Source organism: Ochotona curzoniae, unplaced genomic scaffold (assembly GCF_017591425.1).
Source record: "Ochotona curzoniae isolate NIBS_2020 unplaced genomic scaffold, NIBS_Ocur_1.0 scaffold_4506, whole genome shotgun sequence".
NCBI lineage: Eukaryota > Metazoa > Chordata > Mammalia > Lagomorpha > Ochotonidae > Ochotona > Ochotona curzoniae.
This window is the reverse complement of record NW_024467119.1, coordinates 55,165,578-55,179,533: the sequence shown is the minus strand read 5'-3', so window position 1 is coordinate 55,179,533 and position 13,956 is coordinate 55,165,578. Positions and strand designations below refer to the sequence as shown.

The window sequence follows — 13,956 nt, the reverse complement described above, 5'->3', positions numbered from 1 at the left end:
GTGTAGGATGGACTGGGCTAGGTCTCAGTATCTACTGAACCATTCAAGAGCTGGGTTTGGGTGTGGACCAGGCATAGCTGAGCTATCTCATCACAGTAAGAACTGGAATGGGTGTGGGCCAGTAGGGCAAAACCATTGTTCCTGCCAGAACAGGAGGTGTACAAGTTGGGTTGGGCAAAGGACCCACCATTATGAGTGAGATCTGCCACTGGGTGGTGATGTATAGAGGAGCCTGGGGAACTCCATTGTCAGGACACAGTACCTACAGGTTAGCACAAGAACCAAGGTTGGGAATAGCCCAGACCAGGCTTGGTTACAGTACCCGCTGGCATATATGTGGCTCAAGTGTGAGGGCAGGCCAGGTTAGGTCTGTATATAACACCCACTGGCAGATCTGAGAACCAGGACAGGGTGAAGAACAGGCTGGGTCAGGTTGTAAAAATAGCCAGTCAACATTAGGGCCAGGACTGGGGGATGTCTAGGTTAGGCTGTAGCACCCACCTGCATCAACTGGAACTGAGGGCTGGGCCAGGCTGCAGCACCCACTGGCAAATGCTGAAGTGAGGCAGGCACTGCCAGACTGGGCAGTAGCTCTGTCCAGTACACATCAGACAGGGGGCAAGAGGGAAAGCCCAATAGGCGACAGTGAGGACTCCCGTGGTGAGCTACTGCTCCCAGGGGCAGAGCAGACTAGGCAGGGATACAATGCCAATTGGCCTGAATGTGAGCTGGGTTGGGGGAGAGTCAGGCTGGGCTATGTAACCATATCCATTGGTGCATGCATGAGTCAAACTGCAGGCTGGTCAGGTTTTGCTGCAACATCAGCTGGCAAGTGCTGGGAAAGGGGGCAAGTCCTTTCAAGCTGGACTGCAGAATCACCTGTAAGGTGCAAGATCTGGGGCTGGTATTGGGCCTGGTAGGGAAAATATGGGCACCACTCCCAAGGGCTAGAACTCGCACTAGTGAGCATGAGAATCAGGGCTGTGAGTGGACCTGGCTGGATAGGCAGTAGCACCCATCAGCATAAGTGTGAGCTAAATATTGGGGTTGGCTGAGCTGAACTAGGCCGCAGCACTCATTAATACGTGCAAAAGCCAAATTGGATGCTGGTCAGACCCAATCAGCCTGCTGTAATTAACTTAATTAACTTTATTAACCAAGCTTGGTGATAACAGAGCACACTAGAAATAGCAAATCACAAGTCCATATGGCAATTCAGCCAACCCAAATCCAACCAGACATAATCCCAAGAGAAACAAATGGTCATTACCTTGAAGTCCATCCGTTAAGCTGAAAACTTATGTCCCAGCTTCCCCAAAAATATGTTATCCAAAGAGACATGCAACGAATAACCTGTGCACACTTCCAAAGCAGCAGACATTCACCTTTCCCTGGCTTCTCTGCCCACATTCCACCACTGCCCCCCTCATCTCTCCTGGAACTCTCAATAGTACACAAACCAGATATAACATTGTTATATCCATTGTTCCATCTAAGCAGTACACAGGGACCATGCTCAGGGGATTACCTGTCCTGGGTCAGCCAAGAGTTGAGGTGCTAGAGTAACAGAAGCACCTGACCAGAAAGAGAGTCCCTGCTTCACAGGCCTTTTAAAGGGACTTGTGAGGGGAGTGGTTACACAACAATGCAAAACCATCCCCTCTCAGATGATAGGTGAGTCACAGGTGGGCAGGAGCGAATACATAGGTGAGAGGGGGGTGGCTGAGAATGGAATTAACATTCCATTGTTATTAGGACCCATCTTCAGGTCAGAGGTTAGGAGACACAGCCACATTTCATTTGCCCACTGTCAATGGGTGTTGGCTATCACTGGCTGCACCCCATAACAACAGAAAAAGATAGATGGGGCCCAGCGTGATGGCGCAATGGTTAAGGTCCTCGCCTTGCACACCCAGGATCCCATATGGGTGCCTGTTCTAATCCCGGCTGCCCGGCTTCCCTTCCAGCTCCCTGCCTGTGGCCAGGGAAAGCAGTCGAGGACGGCCCAAAGCTTTGGGACCCTGCACCCGCGTGGGAGACCTGGAAGAGGCTCCTGGCTTCAGATTGGCATAGCATCGGCTGTTGCGCTCACTTGGGGAGTGAATCCTCGGACGGAAGATCTTCTTCTCTGTCTCTCCTCTCTGTATATCCGCCTTTCCAATAAAGAAAATAAAAAAATAAATCTTTAAGAAAAAAAAAAGAAAAAGATAGATGGGAAGACAAAGCTATCTCCCATCCAGATATGTCCTGTCCGTGGTTCACTCCCAAAGGGACAGTACAACAAAGCGAGGCTAAAGTAAAGAATGAGAAACTCATTCTAAGATTTCCATGTGAGTAGCAGGAACTCAGTTATTGGAGTTATTACCGCTGGATCCCAGGGTCTATATTAGAAGTGAGTTGGAATGAGGACTTGGAACTAGATTCAAATCCACATCCTTCCATACAGGAAACAGGGATCTCAAATCCTAAGCCAAATGCTCACCCCAATACCAGAGTTTTAATGCATTAACACTTGTAATGCAAGAGCATGCCAAAACAACATATTTTAACTCATATAAGGAATTTTAATAGTTGGAGTTTTAGTATGTAAGGAGTCAGACAGGATAGTAGGCAGTTAGGGTTTCTGGTCCCTGGTGAAATTACTTCTTTCTTTTTTTTTAAATTAATTTATTTTTATTGCAAAATGAGATATACAGAGAGGAGGAGAGACAGAGAGAAAGATCTTCCATTCGATGATTCACTCCCCAAGTGATTGCAATGGCTGGAGCTGCACCAATCTAAAGCCAGGAGCCCAGATCCTCTTCCAGGTCTCCCACGCAGGATCTCAAGGCTTTGGGCCGTCCTCCACTGCTTTCCCAAGCCACAAGCAGGGAGCTGGATGGGAAGTGGAGCTGCCGGGATTAGAACCAGCGCCCATATGGGATCCTGGTATGTTCAAGGCAAGGACTTAAGCGGCTAGGCCACTCCAACAGGCCTTACTTTTTAAAAATATAAAATTGAATTTTTTCCCATTAATTTTCCAAGAGCACATTCTTCCTTTCAAGGGAACCTTCTTCCCTTGAGGAAGGACAAAGGGGCATAATGAATAGATCAATTCCCCTTCTCAGAGTTGCTGTCATAACAAAAAGCAAGGCAAAGTAACCCACACTGATATCATCTCTGGGTGATTGTAGAACAGATGGTACTCAGCTTATCATCAGAATGGGAGGAGGAAGTTAACTAATCCCACCCATATAATGTTCTTTGATTCTGGACCAGGTGTTATTGTAATTATTATTTTCTTCCTTTTGTCCTTTGGGTGACTCCCCTGAGATGGGGTATAAAAGATATTAACTCTCCTTGTTGCAACGGTTTTTCCTTGCCATACATGGAGCTCCCTTCTGTGACTATGGCAGGAGCCCACTTTCCCTTTATTTTTCCTCCTAAATAAATCCTGCGTTGCATACCGGAATTGTTCACATGAAAACTCTTTCATGTGAACAAGAATGAGGTTGCGGCTGTTTTGCATTGAATACCCTGCAACATTAGGTTACCACAGTGAACATAGCTACTCATGCAAGACAAATGTAGGAATGAAAAAATACCTAACACGATCTGACCCCTGCCCGCCAGTGTCAAACAACAAATATCACTCTCTTCTTCTCTGAAAAATCTGTATGGAAAATCTAAGATACTTTTGCCTACCCTGCATGTATTCACATACTTTCAATTCTCAATCTATTCAATTTTTAATCTACTAGATTGTCCCTAGGTTAATAGAACCTTTTAAGTCAAACAATGATCCTTTGCTTGAAAAAGAATTAATATTCTGAAGAATCATTATTTTTTTAAGATTTATTTATTTTTATTGCAAAGTCAGATATATAGAAAAAGGAGGAGAGACAGAGAGGAAGATCTTCCATCCAATGATTCATTCATCAAGTGAGCACAATGGCTGAAGCTGCGCCAATCTGAACCCAGGAGCAGGAGCCTCTTCCATGTCTCCCATATGGGTGCAGGTCCCAAGGCTTTGGGTTGTCCTGGACTGCTTTCCCAGGCCACAAGCAGGGAGCTGGATGGGAAGCAGGGCAGCCTGGACTAGAACCAGCACTCATATGGGATCCTGGCATGTGCAAGGGGAGGACTTTAACAGTTAGGCCACTGTGCTGGGACCAAGAATTACTATTTTACCTTCTTGCTTTATTCAAAAGATTTCTTCGGGCAAAGCATGGTAATGTAGCCACTTAAGTCCTCACCTTGAATGTGGCAGGATTCCATATGGGTGCTAGTTCTAGTCCAGGCTGCCCCGCTTTCCATCCAGCTCCCTGCTTGTGGCCTGGAAAAGCAGTCCAGGATGGCCCAAGGTTTTGAGACCCTGCATCCATATGGGAGACCCAGAAAAGTTCCTGGCTCCTAAGTTCAGACCAGCTCAGTTCCGACCATTGCAGCCACTTGAGGAGTTAATCAATGAATGGAAGATCTTCCTCTCTGTCTCTTCCCCTCTCTGTATATTTGACTTTAGGATTATAATAATAATAAAAAAGATTTTGTCATCTGCCTGGTCCATGAAGGAATCAAGCTACTTCTAGGCACTGTACGTGAATCTCAATGGAATGTATGTTCACTTTTGAAGGTTTTTCATGATGTTACCTCCTGAAGCCCATATTCATACTCAGAATAACAAAATTATATGGACATTCATTGTACTGAAATCATCTAACATGGTTTCCAAATTTACCAAGAAGGAAGAAAAAAGCCCACGGTGATTGGTCTGTAAACAACTTTGGCTAAGGGGTGAAATGAATGTCTGGGAACCCTGATAATATCTGCTGAGGGATCCAGAATTGCTCACTTAAATCTGTGAGACTAGCTTGATCCTGAAGAAGAAAATGAGGTGCATGTTTACAAGTTTTACAGAATCATAATGTAAGATGGAAAGTAGGCTTTCTTTTTTTTTAACAGCAAAATGAAATAAAAAGATGTGTGATATGAGTTAAATGAAATAAAAAGTGCTTTATAAATTTAAAGTGTTTTGAAAATCTGTTACTAACATTGTCAGAAATTATTGCATTCTGCTTATAATAACTGCTGTGTGGCTTGTTACAGAATCTCATATTTATATACATTTATTCCCATTCTCATTATATATAAATAGTACGTATGTCTTGGCTGCCAATGAAGATGATTCCTATAGTACTATGTCCACATCAGTCATAAAATATTGTATTCCTAAAAGGCAAAGTGTGGCTTTAATCTACAGGGGATCCAATCAAGTCCCTACTTTACATATGGAAGAAATGTTAGAAAACATTTCCTCAGTGCTTTTAAAAGGCTTCAAGAGGAGATTAAACCAAGCTTGTATAGCTGCTGTGTGAATTTAACTCCCCTAAGTTCTTAGAAATCCTAAAGCTGGATGTTACAAAGAGCAGAAATGCTTCCTAACTTCAAAGGGTGAGACTGAGTCTTGAAAATCAAGAGGCCTTTAAAGAAACTGAGAGGATATGCACTAACACACACAGGTTTATCAAGCTCTTGGCCAAACTAAGAAAGAGGATCTGAAAGTAGAAATTGTTGGGGGAGGCAGAGTCCTTGAAAGTGATAAATGCAGAACAGCACATATTTGTGCAATTGGGAGACCAGCTTCTCTGATTGGCAGGCCTTTTAAAGAACCTGGTCTATCTGCTTCTAAGAGGCTGAGTCACAAACACTGCTAAGTAACTAAAATAGCTTTATGCTGAATGGCAAAATTTTGCATGGCAAAAGAAGAAGTAAAGGGTGTGACAAATGTGGTAGTTAGTAGTTAACTGCTACTGTTATCACCTTGAGAGCCAAGAAAAGCCAGCTGATGTGTCAGACATGTTAAAAAAGGAAAGTGTGCCACAGAGCTGGCAGCTTTCTCTGCTGCAAATTCAAAAACAAACTTCTGAAGCCAACTTCTGTAATGATATCTGTCAGCTAATATAGGGAAAAGCAAGGGGCCCAGGAACTCAGTTTTCTGTAAGGTTCCAGAAATGCCCCATTCTCAAACGGAAATAGCTGGAGAAATAAAAATATCAAGACTGTAGAAACATCAAACAGCTCATTGGAAAAGCCCCCGCACAGGAAAACGTGTGGGCCTGAATTCTTCCATTCTGGAAGGGGAAAGGCCTGAGCTGACGATGCTGGGATGAGACACTGAAAGTGTTCAGAAAAGCTAGAGGATTATACTACAGTTGACACACACATCACTAAATAGCCTCCCCTTTACAGTATGCTAATGTTGTGGTTTTGATTTGAAAGGTATAGAGAGATACTCTGCATTTTTTAGTAACAACAACAAAAAAAGATCATGAGATTTGTCCCTAATTTTCCATTTCCTTCCATTTTTTTCCCTTGTACCTGAGGAACTATAGCTTATGTTTAAATTTCATGAAGTTGCTTTACATTCTTCAGAATATTGCTGAACACATAGCAAATTACTGAATCATTTTTCTGTGTTCTTTGAAAGAGACTACATGTTAGAATGATTAGTCTGTCTTGCCTACCCATCCTTCTTCTTTTGAGGGAGCAATCCCCTTGAACCTAGGATTACATTTGTCTATGTACATATCTTTTCCCAGGCTCTTTGAGAAAGAATGTAAAGAGTAAGAGTAGATATTGAAGTCAGAGCATTCTGGTTTCAAAGTCTCGTTCTGTCTCTTACTGATCTATATTAAATTATCTGAAATCGAGAAGCCTTAGTTATCTAGTATGCACGAAGGGAATCATAGTTTCACAGATTTGTTGAAAAGCTTAACTACAACCTTGTGCATACACATTTTTCTGTTGCTTTTTTTCCCATATGAGGAAAACACTGGTGCTTGACTAGATGAAAACTGAAAAATACAGCAGAAATGGAGGCATTTTGACAAAGGATCTCCACTATTCTCCCAAGATTCAAACAAAGACTTGTATCTCTATCATTCAGTGAGTTGGCAGGTAATATTGAAGAGAAATTAACATATACCCTTAATATCCTACAAAGTTTTCAACTAAAAAAAAGTATGCCACAGTTTGTAAATACTATTATTATAACCAAGGCAACAGCTGCTTTAGAGGATTATTCAAAATATATTCAGGAGCCAAAACGAATAAACAAACAAAGCAAAAACAAACTACAAATATGGGGCCAATGCAATGGCTCAATTGGCTAATCCTCCACCTCTAAGTACAGTATCCTCTATGGGAGCCAGCTGTTCTACGTCCCATCCAGCTCCCTTCCTGTGGCCTGGCAAAGCAGTGGAGATTGGCCCAAGTCCTTAGGACCCTGCACCTGGAAGAAACTCTTGGCTCCTGGCCAGCTCAGCTCACTATTGCATTTGGGGAGTAAACCAGCAGATGGAAGATCTCACTCTGTGTTTCCTTCTCTATAAATCGGTCTTTCCAATGAAAATAAATTTTTAAAAGTTTTTAAAAAGAGAAAACTAGAAACGTGGATTTCTTTTTTGCAAATGACAAAAAGTCTATCGTAAGCCAGCATAGCAGCCTCAGATGCATGTTTCTGCACATGTTAAACAACATAACTTTAACAAAAAAGTACAAAAGGTGCCAAGAAGTCTAAACAGATAAACAAATGTGTTCACATTTAAACAAAGTAGTACCTCAAGTTCAACAGTGGTTTATGCAATCTAACCCTAGTATTCGACTGCTAGCATAAGAAGTCATCTATAGTATTACATGCAATTAGCTCTTGTGTAGATAAAAAGGTTAAAGCCATCCTGAAACAGGAAACCAATATTCTTCCTGTTTCATCAACAAATCTAAAAAATTATTCTTTTTATCTATTTACTCTTACTCTTATCCACAACACACAGCTCACATGTCATCACAGTTTTATGACAAAGAGAAAATTTTCATGAGTTACTTTTGTATCTCCACCCCCTTAAAGGAGGAAAAACTGTTTCATACAGAAGGCGTTAGTTGCATGAATTAGAACTGCCACCAAGTGTGGGCTAATGTAACCAAGAGGGATTTCACCTACATCCATCCAGTCAGTATATGGGGGTTTAAAGAAATTCCAAAGAGTCATCAGAGGAGGAAAAATAAAGGTAATACTTTTTGCCACACAGGTAGAGCCTTTGAAAATATGTGTAATATGTAAAACATTTTGACACCCCCATAATATTTTTCCAGAATTAGCAGTATAAAATGCTTCTCTTGCTTAAGAGCTTCCTATCAGGCTCTGTAATCACTACTCACAGTAACCTCAACTCTTGCCACAATGTACAAGGTGCAACTTTTGTCATGCATTGCACTAACTCTTGTACTCCTCACAAACAGTGCACCTACTTCAAGTTCTACAAAGGAAACACAGGAACAACTCGGTCAACTACTGCTGGATTTACAGGTGCTTTTGAAAGGAGTTAATGTAAGTATATTCTCTTTCTAAGATTTCTACATTTTTCTATCTGGATTTTAGCTTTTAATAACAGTATGTTATGCTTTCTTAGGATTACAAGAATTCCAAGCTTTCAAGGATGCTAACATTTAAATTTTATATGCCTAAAAAGGTAAGCCCAAGTTTTGATGTTTCATTTATGTTTTAGTAAAACCAACTTGTAGCACCTTACTTGAGAAAAAGAACAAGTAACTTCAGCATATATATATATTTTAAAATCTGAAAATGGAGTTTCTGTTTAAATGGCTTTACTTATATTTACATATGTGTGTGTGTTTTGAGGGAGGGTGTAGAAACAAAATATAAGGATAACATGCTCACTTTGTTATGCAGACAGTTTTAAAAGATTGTGTTTACTTTTTATTTAACAATGTAAAACTCTGGATATATTTGATTATACCATTTTAGAACACAAAATATTGACACTGATTTGAGAGGAGTCCTCTTTAAAATATTCTTGTTTAAGAAAAGATTTCCAATAATCTGTCTTTGAGAGGCAGTATAGCACAGTAATTAATAGCACAGACACTTCGGGAGCAGAACACCTGAAGTGCAATCACAGATCTCACATGTCCTAGCTTTTGTGACTCTAGGTTTTATCTACTGTCTTTGTCACTCAGTTTCTTACACACTTACATGAAAAATAGCTGTGTGTATTTTACATAGTTTTACATTAACGAATCGATGCAAAAATTTACATAAAACATTTAGAACAGTATTTAACATGTGGTAAATATACAAACATGAACTAGTAGTTTTAAATCTAGGAAGATAAAGACAGTTTTAAAGCTAGTAAGATAAAATTCTCACTGGGAGGTATAAAGTAAGATTTTGAATATCCATGCCTTTTTACCAGCAGAACTAAAGACTTACATTGCTATATGACTTATTTTATAAGATTAAAAATTTCATTTGTTCAGAGGATTCAGATGGTTAGAATGATAAGCAGAAATTATTCAATTTGCTTGAACTACAATATCAAGTTTCCCCCAAATTGGGCCAGTCAACAGAGTATGGGCAAAACTATGGACTCAAAAAAAGCTTGACCTAGGTTTAAATCCAGTCATGCCCAGAAGAAACTTTGATTTAAAGAGACAATCTGTTGAGCAACTTGTACTGACTTAGGAAACTGCTTCAAGTTACTCTTTTGAAAGATAAGAAATAGCTTATTGATGCTCCTCTAGTTTAATTACAGTCATACAACTGCTAACTTCAGTGTGTTTTCTGAAGGAAATAGTTCCAAACTGTTCCTGCCAAGAACTTAGGCCCTGACTCTACAGAAATTGTAGCAGTTGGTTGAAAGGCAGGAGATGGACATATTAAAAGAGGTGTATGTGTTGGTCTGTCCTACTTTTCCCTCTAAGATTGTTGGAAAGATACAATGAAATGATATGCCTAATTTGGATAGCAGTATAATTCTTTGAAATCTAAGTTTCTAAATGACAAGTCAAACTATATTTGAAACCAAAAGTAATGTAATACATTTAATTCATTTCTTTAACCACCATTCCCTGCCTAAAAAGAAATAAAAACATTTAGTGCAACAGATGCTGTGTTAACACTATACTGAAAACTAATTGAATCCTACTCTTCACTACCTATGTGACCTCAGGAAAGTCACACATTGTAAGATTTAGTTTATTTTATTTGTAAAATGGGGATAACAGCACTTCCCTGTCTACCTCAAAAGGTGGCTGTGAAGCTTAATGGGCTTATTTAGGAACAAACATTTGTGAATTACGTAAGAATGAAATATGGTGGATAGACAGGTATATACGGAGGCCTACCCAAAAATCTTTCAGATACTCTGACCTTTTATTTGGTTGGGACAAATAATTTTTAAAATTTATCTTAGTTGTTGTAGTTATTGTAAAAAAGTGAAAACTCAGCTGTAGATAGATGTGCCTTGTTCTAGGCTATATTAAGTGTCATAACTGCATGTTATTACCATCTCTGCTGTACAATGTGGGAACTGTGATAAATGGCACCCAAAGACTTCTGCCCCTTAACATTCCATGATTCTCAGCTCTTACATGATCAAATACTAGGATCATACTATGTGATTTCTACATTTTCATATTCTGACTGCTGTGGCTGAATGATTTTCATGCAGGTTGGAAAACTACTTAGCCTATGCATTTGGTGTGGGAATGTTGACTTTATAATACCGAGTTGTTGATCTTGTGACACTTTAACTGTTAACTCACGGTTAATATTGGACTTAGGTACTTGAGCCCTAGTTCTTCCAATTTTTAAATGTAAACTGTACTGATCAATCTTATCAATACTGACAAAAAGGAGAATGGGAAAAGCTACAAGCTACAACTTTTAATAATATAAGTTGGAGATTTTCTGGTTTGGGTCTTTTGTATAAGGGAAATGGTGCTGATAATTATTTTTATTATTATTTCAGGTCACAGAACTGGAACATCTTCAGTGTCTAGAAGAAGAACTCAAACCTCTGGAAGAAGTGCTTAGCTTAGATCAAAGTAAAAACTCTCATTTGAGAAATATTAGAGAATCAATCAGCAACATCAATGTGACAGTTCTGAAACTAAAAGTAAGGCATTACTTTATTTGATCTCTTAGAAGTAAAATAAGTAAAAGGGAAAAGTATTGCATTTTATATTATCATACTTTTTGGCATTTGTGAGGTATCTATGTATTTAAAGAGCCAACACTTTTAGTCCTCTGTAAACATGAATACATACAGGCCTGGGAAGTATGAGCTGGAAGATTTCCATTGAACATGTACACAGACAAACCTCAGTTTCCACACTTCAACATCTCTCACATTAATATAGAATTGGGAGTTAGCAGGCACCGAATTGAATTTCAAAAAAAGATTTCATTACATATTTCTCAGTTCTTTCATGTCCTCTACCATAACAGCTAACACTGATTACCTGAGGAACTTTTCCAACGATGTTATCCTAACATTAGTTGAAAGAACTGTTTCTGAAAATTGGCAGCCAGTAAAAAGACCATGTATTAGAATTAAATTCTTGTTTAGAAGCTAGTTTAAGTATTTATAAATGCACAGGAAATATGAATCACTTGTCAAGTGATAAGAAAAGGGTCCACAATTCTCTGTTCTCATTCTATCTGCCGTTAGTCAGTAAGTAACCTGAATAAGCAGTCTAATTTTCATTACAGTAGAATCAAGCTCCTAAAAATATGCAAGTCTAGTGATTTCCAAATAAGGTTACTTTATTAGTGGATTGATTCAGCTTATATTTTAAAATATACTTACAAATTTAAGTTTATATATGCTTATATATATATGTGTTATTTGTCTATATGCAGAATTAGTGAGATCCATGTCATCCAGCCATTGACATATTCAGTTTCTTAATTACTGCTGAGAGGTTTGTTCTAAAATCATTAACCAGTATCAGAAAATCCACTTTCAACTCTTGATACAAATTTAAAGCTAGGTGAACATCAGAGTATTATTTTAAAAACCAGATGCATTTCAAAAAATAAAAAAATGTGAAAGAAACCCAAGATTACAGTATTTAATCATTATGTAAAAGAGATGATATGTATTACTAACATTTCCTTATAGGAAATATTCATCAACTGTCTTCAACAAGTTCATGGAAATAAATAAAATGAAAAAAATTGCAGAGGTTTCATTACTTTTTTCACAAAAAGAAACATATCCATGAATACACATTTTTCTATGAACTTTCTGAAGTACCCTCTTATTTAAAGGGAATACCCCAACTTACTTGGTTTCTATTCCCAGGGCAGGAATTCAAATTAGAAAAATCTTCCTCTTATATCCCAGAATAAATACAGTTCTGTTAAAAAAAAAAAAACAGATATTTCTTTCTTGGCTTATTAGCGGTATAACTGAAATAGTTTCTTTCAGTATAGCAATTTAATTTAGACTTTTTTTTATTAGATCTTTATTGATGTGAGGGTATGCTATGTGAGTATGAATATTTGTGAGGCATGAGATATTCTTGACATAGATTTTTCCCAAACAGAAGCTTGTCCTTACTGTGAGGCAGCTCTATCCTGGTTTGGGGGAAATCTGATAAGATTCACTTATGTAGAGAAATAGGAGTCTCTTAAAATTTAAGAAGGAAGAAAATATAATGTACATATCGCTTCGTATGTTTAACATATACAAATACAAACCTGGAGAAAAGAAATCAAACACCTTTTTTTCACATGTAGCATTTAATAAAATATTTTCCTTTAACTGTTTTTAAGTATTTCCACTCAATTAAGAAAAACAAATCTTGTGTCCACTAACAAGAGATATAACAATTAAGTAGAAGCTCAGCCTTAACATAACTTTTCTCCTATCATAACGAATGATAATTCTGGCATATTATTTTGATTAAGAAAATGTGGATTGTTAATGTTTAATGAGCTTAAAAATAAAGATCACAAGCTATAAGACTTTAAGAGTAATTATATGTAAGGTAAACTACTTTGAATTAAAAACAATATTTTTCTCTCGCAGGGATCTGAAACGACATCCAGATTTGAGTGTGATGATGAGACAGTCACTGTGGTAGAACTCCTGAACAGATGGATCACTTTTTGTCAAAGTATCATCTCAACACTGGCTCATAATTAAGTGCCTGCTGTTCATGACAAATCAGACTATTTATTTAAATATTTAAAATTTATATTTATTTTTGGATGTACTGTTTGCTATCTTTTGTAACTATTAATCTTTAGATTATAAAAATGGATCTTTTAAGATTCTTTTTGTAAGCCCTAGGGGCTCTAAAATGATTTTACTTATTTATCCTAGAGTATTTATTATATTGAATTGTTAAATATAATGTCTATGTAGATCAGTTAATAACATTATTTAATAAAGGTGGAAATAAGTCATCCTTGTTATTTTTATTGTGGAAGCAACATAAAGTGAGCACTGAAATATTTTTGTTGTATTCCTAAGAAATCTATAGTATCTAAGATGCTTGGAGTGCCACTCTTTCTCCTGGAGGAATATTCAAAATAAAGACAAGGGCTTCTCGGAGTCCCAGTTTCGCTTACAAGAGCTGGTCAGATTCTCAGTTCTGAGCTAAGCAGACCTTGCCAGATGATAACATTTCCAATTTTCACAAAATGCCAAACACAAGCATCCTTGAAATTATTCACACACAAAAAAGGAAATTATTCATGGAGCTGGTACATCTCCATGTCCATTCTTTAATGGCTTACACCTTGCTCTCTGCCTTGAAGAAACTCACTTGTGCAGTTTCTATCAAAGGCCTCCCACCCCTTCTGATTTTCCAATGGGTGCTACCACTGGGGAATCGTGACAGGAGTTCTAACTCTCTCTCTGTAAAGCAGCCTTTTAACGACTATCTCTTTCAACCAAAAAGTCAGCTATTGCGGCACTTTAGATATATCTCCCTTCTTGGTTTTGGTCCTCTTTTTTTCCCCCCATTTCTTCCTTTAATCTAACAATTCTGTAGTTACCAGCTCTAAGGTACATGTACCATCTTGCAGTTTCCCTGTATCTTGATCATTGTTTTGTAAGTCAGCCTTTTATTAGATTCTAATTTAATATGCCATCTTTTTCCATC

At 38.2% G+C, this 13,956-nt stretch overlaps 1 protein-coding gene across 1 annotated transcript; it reads left to right on the top strand.

The window, feature by feature from the left end:
• Window positions 1-8,218: 8,218 nt before the first annotated feature.
• Window positions 8,219-13,096, top strand: IL2 (interleukin 2). Its single transcript, XM_040967102.1, has 4 exons — window positions 8,219-8,365; window positions 8,448-8,507; window positions 10,809-10,955; window positions 12,876-13,096. Exons 1-4 carry the CDS (start codon window positions 8,219-8,221, stop codon window positions 12,990-12,992), a joined length of 471 nt encoding a protein of 156 aa, XP_040823036.1. The 3' UTR covers window positions 12,993-13,096.
• The last annotated feature ends 860 nt before the right edge of the window (window positions 13,097-13,956 follow it).

What these genes read in the sequence shown, in the direction of transcription:
- IL2 (XM_040967102.1), top strand. Translation starts at nt 8,219, where the DNA reads ATGTACAAGGTGCAACTTTTGTCATGCATTGCACTAACTCTTGTACTC. An exon ending in AATTTTATATGCCTAAAAAG is followed by an intron (nt 8,508 to 10,808) that starts GTAAGCCCAAGT and finishes TTATTATTTCAG; the next exon opens with GTCACAGAACTGGAACATCT. An exon ending in TGACAGTTCTGAAACTAAAA is followed by an intron (nt 10,956 to 12,875) that starts GTAAGGCATTAC and finishes TTTCTCTCGCAG; the next exon opens with GGATCTGAAACGACATCCAG.